The sequence below is a fragment of the Echinops telfairi genome, unplaced genomic scaffold (assembly GCF_000313985.2).
Source record: "Echinops telfairi isolate 266 unplaced genomic scaffold, ASM31398v2 ScPeMD7_7420;HRSCAF=8458, whole genome shotgun sequence".
Classification (NCBI taxonomy): Eukaryota; Metazoa; Chordata; class Mammalia; order Afrosoricida; family Tenrecidae; genus Echinops; species Echinops telfairi.
Genome location: NW_022111320.1, coordinates 47,341,083 through 47,342,681, shown reverse-complemented (window position 1 = coordinate 47,342,681; position 1,599 = coordinate 47,341,083). Strand labels below are relative to the sequence as shown.

The 1,599-nt window shown below is 61.3% G+C and overlaps 1 protein-coding gene across 1 annotated transcript in view; it reads right to left on the bottom strand.

The window, feature by feature from the left end:
• The window catches only part of LARS2 (leucyl-tRNA synthetase 2, mitochondrial), a 165,670-nt gene that overhangs the window by 19,108 nt on the left and 144,963 nt on the right, over positions 1 to 1,599 (bottom strand). The window contains exons 17-18 of the mRNA XM_045297697.1: positions 1,252 to 1,363; positions 930 to 1,009 (exon numbers count right to left, since the gene is read on the bottom strand). Coding sequence (XP_045153632.1) covers positions 930 to 1,009; positions 1,252 to 1,363 — 192 coding nt within the window. The remainder of the gene's footprint in view (positions 1 to 929; positions 1,010 to 1,251; positions 1,364 to 1,599) is intronic.

Below are 1,599 nucleotides of genomic sequence, written 5' to 3'. Positions count from 1 at the left end.
ACGCCCAGCTCCAGTGGAGCACCAGGCACAGGGGGGTGCCACGGAGTCAATGCAGGTGTGGCTCAGCCCCACTTGGCCCACAGCATCACATGCTGGATAAGGGCGGGCCTTGGAGCAGTAAAGGAAGCCCTCCTCCCTGCCCCCCTCGGAAGGCACATCTCGGCCTTTCGGCTAAGATCAGTGTGGAAAGGAGACAGACACACTGTAGCTGTTTTCTGGTGGTTGCCGGCTAGCTCTCGCCCTCACGCCCGTCTCTGACAGGGTTTACCAGCGTGGACTGGTCTCAGGAATCTGTGCTACCCCAAGGACACCTTCGCCGAGGGCGTGGGGAGAGCTGTGGGGGGTGGGGGTGCGCTGCTTCTCACGGCCCCTCATTGTGCGCCTCCGTGATGAGGGGGCTGGGGCACGGTCGCCCACCACTGTCACGTCCTGCTGCCAGCATCTGCTCTCTGTGCTTCCAGTCCCACATGGGGACCATTGTGGGGACACAGGAGAGCGATCCCCCCGATGATAAGCCTCCCCTCCCTGATGATAAGCCAGGAGCTAGCGGAGAAGTCAGCAGTGCTGGGCTGCAACCCCTCCACGGGGCCCACCCTGCGAGGCTGAGTTGCACTGGCTTTCCTGAGAGGGCTGACCGAGACTTGGTGGCCATGGGATTCTGCTCTTTCTCTTCCGTGAAAGGGGAGAGACTTTATATAAACCCCGTATCACTGCAAAACCAAGCTCTAGATCAAAACGAACGAGCCACAGCGAAGCGGAGCTGAGAAAGAGGACGGAGCGTCAGTTAGCGAGAAGAGCTTACTGTACGGCACGGGATCTAAGAGGCGAGGATGGTGGTGTTCCCAGCGGTGGCCCTTCGCTCTGGGCGGACGGACGTGCGTGCCCCGTGATCTCCAGAGGCTGCCCAGAGTCGTGTGGCTGTCCGTCACCCAAGCGCTCTTGGCTCCCCGAGGGGGTGAGATGAAGCCCGAGGCCCGAGGCTCAAGGAGCTCAGCATCTTCCAGGAGCCCTTGGGGTCAGGACATGCAGGCATGCTCCGTGGAGGCCAGATCTGCCTTCACACATGTGCGGCCACTGCTCCAAAGCAGGGAAGTGCCTTGGACTGTGCAGGTGGGACAGGGCGGCGAGGTCCCTGAGCGTAGATGCCCTGGCCCATGGCTGGGGGCATCCGTGCACACAGGACTGTTCATTAGAGACCTGCCCCCTCTTGGTGAGTAGGGAGAAATGGGTCAAACAGGCCTCCCTTCTTACCTGCCCAGAGCTCGGAGGCGAGATGAGGGGCCATCGGGGCGGCCATCACGATCAGGGCACACAGAGCATCCTCAAACTCAGGGCTGTGCAGGACCACCCGTGGAGACGCTTGCTGAGGAGAGAGAAGGACCACCCACCGTGTGAGGATGCCGAGGCATCCCAAGTAAGGACAGGCCAAGCAAGGGTGCTGACCAAGTTTTCAGGCACCAAGTCGACCCTGGGTGACCGAGTGGAACTGCTCCTTAGGGTTCCCTGGGCTGACCATCTTTGCAGAACCAGACTGCCGCCTCTGCCTCCTGTGGAGGGGCTGACGGATTCGAACCACCAACTTTTCCATTAGTGGCCCAC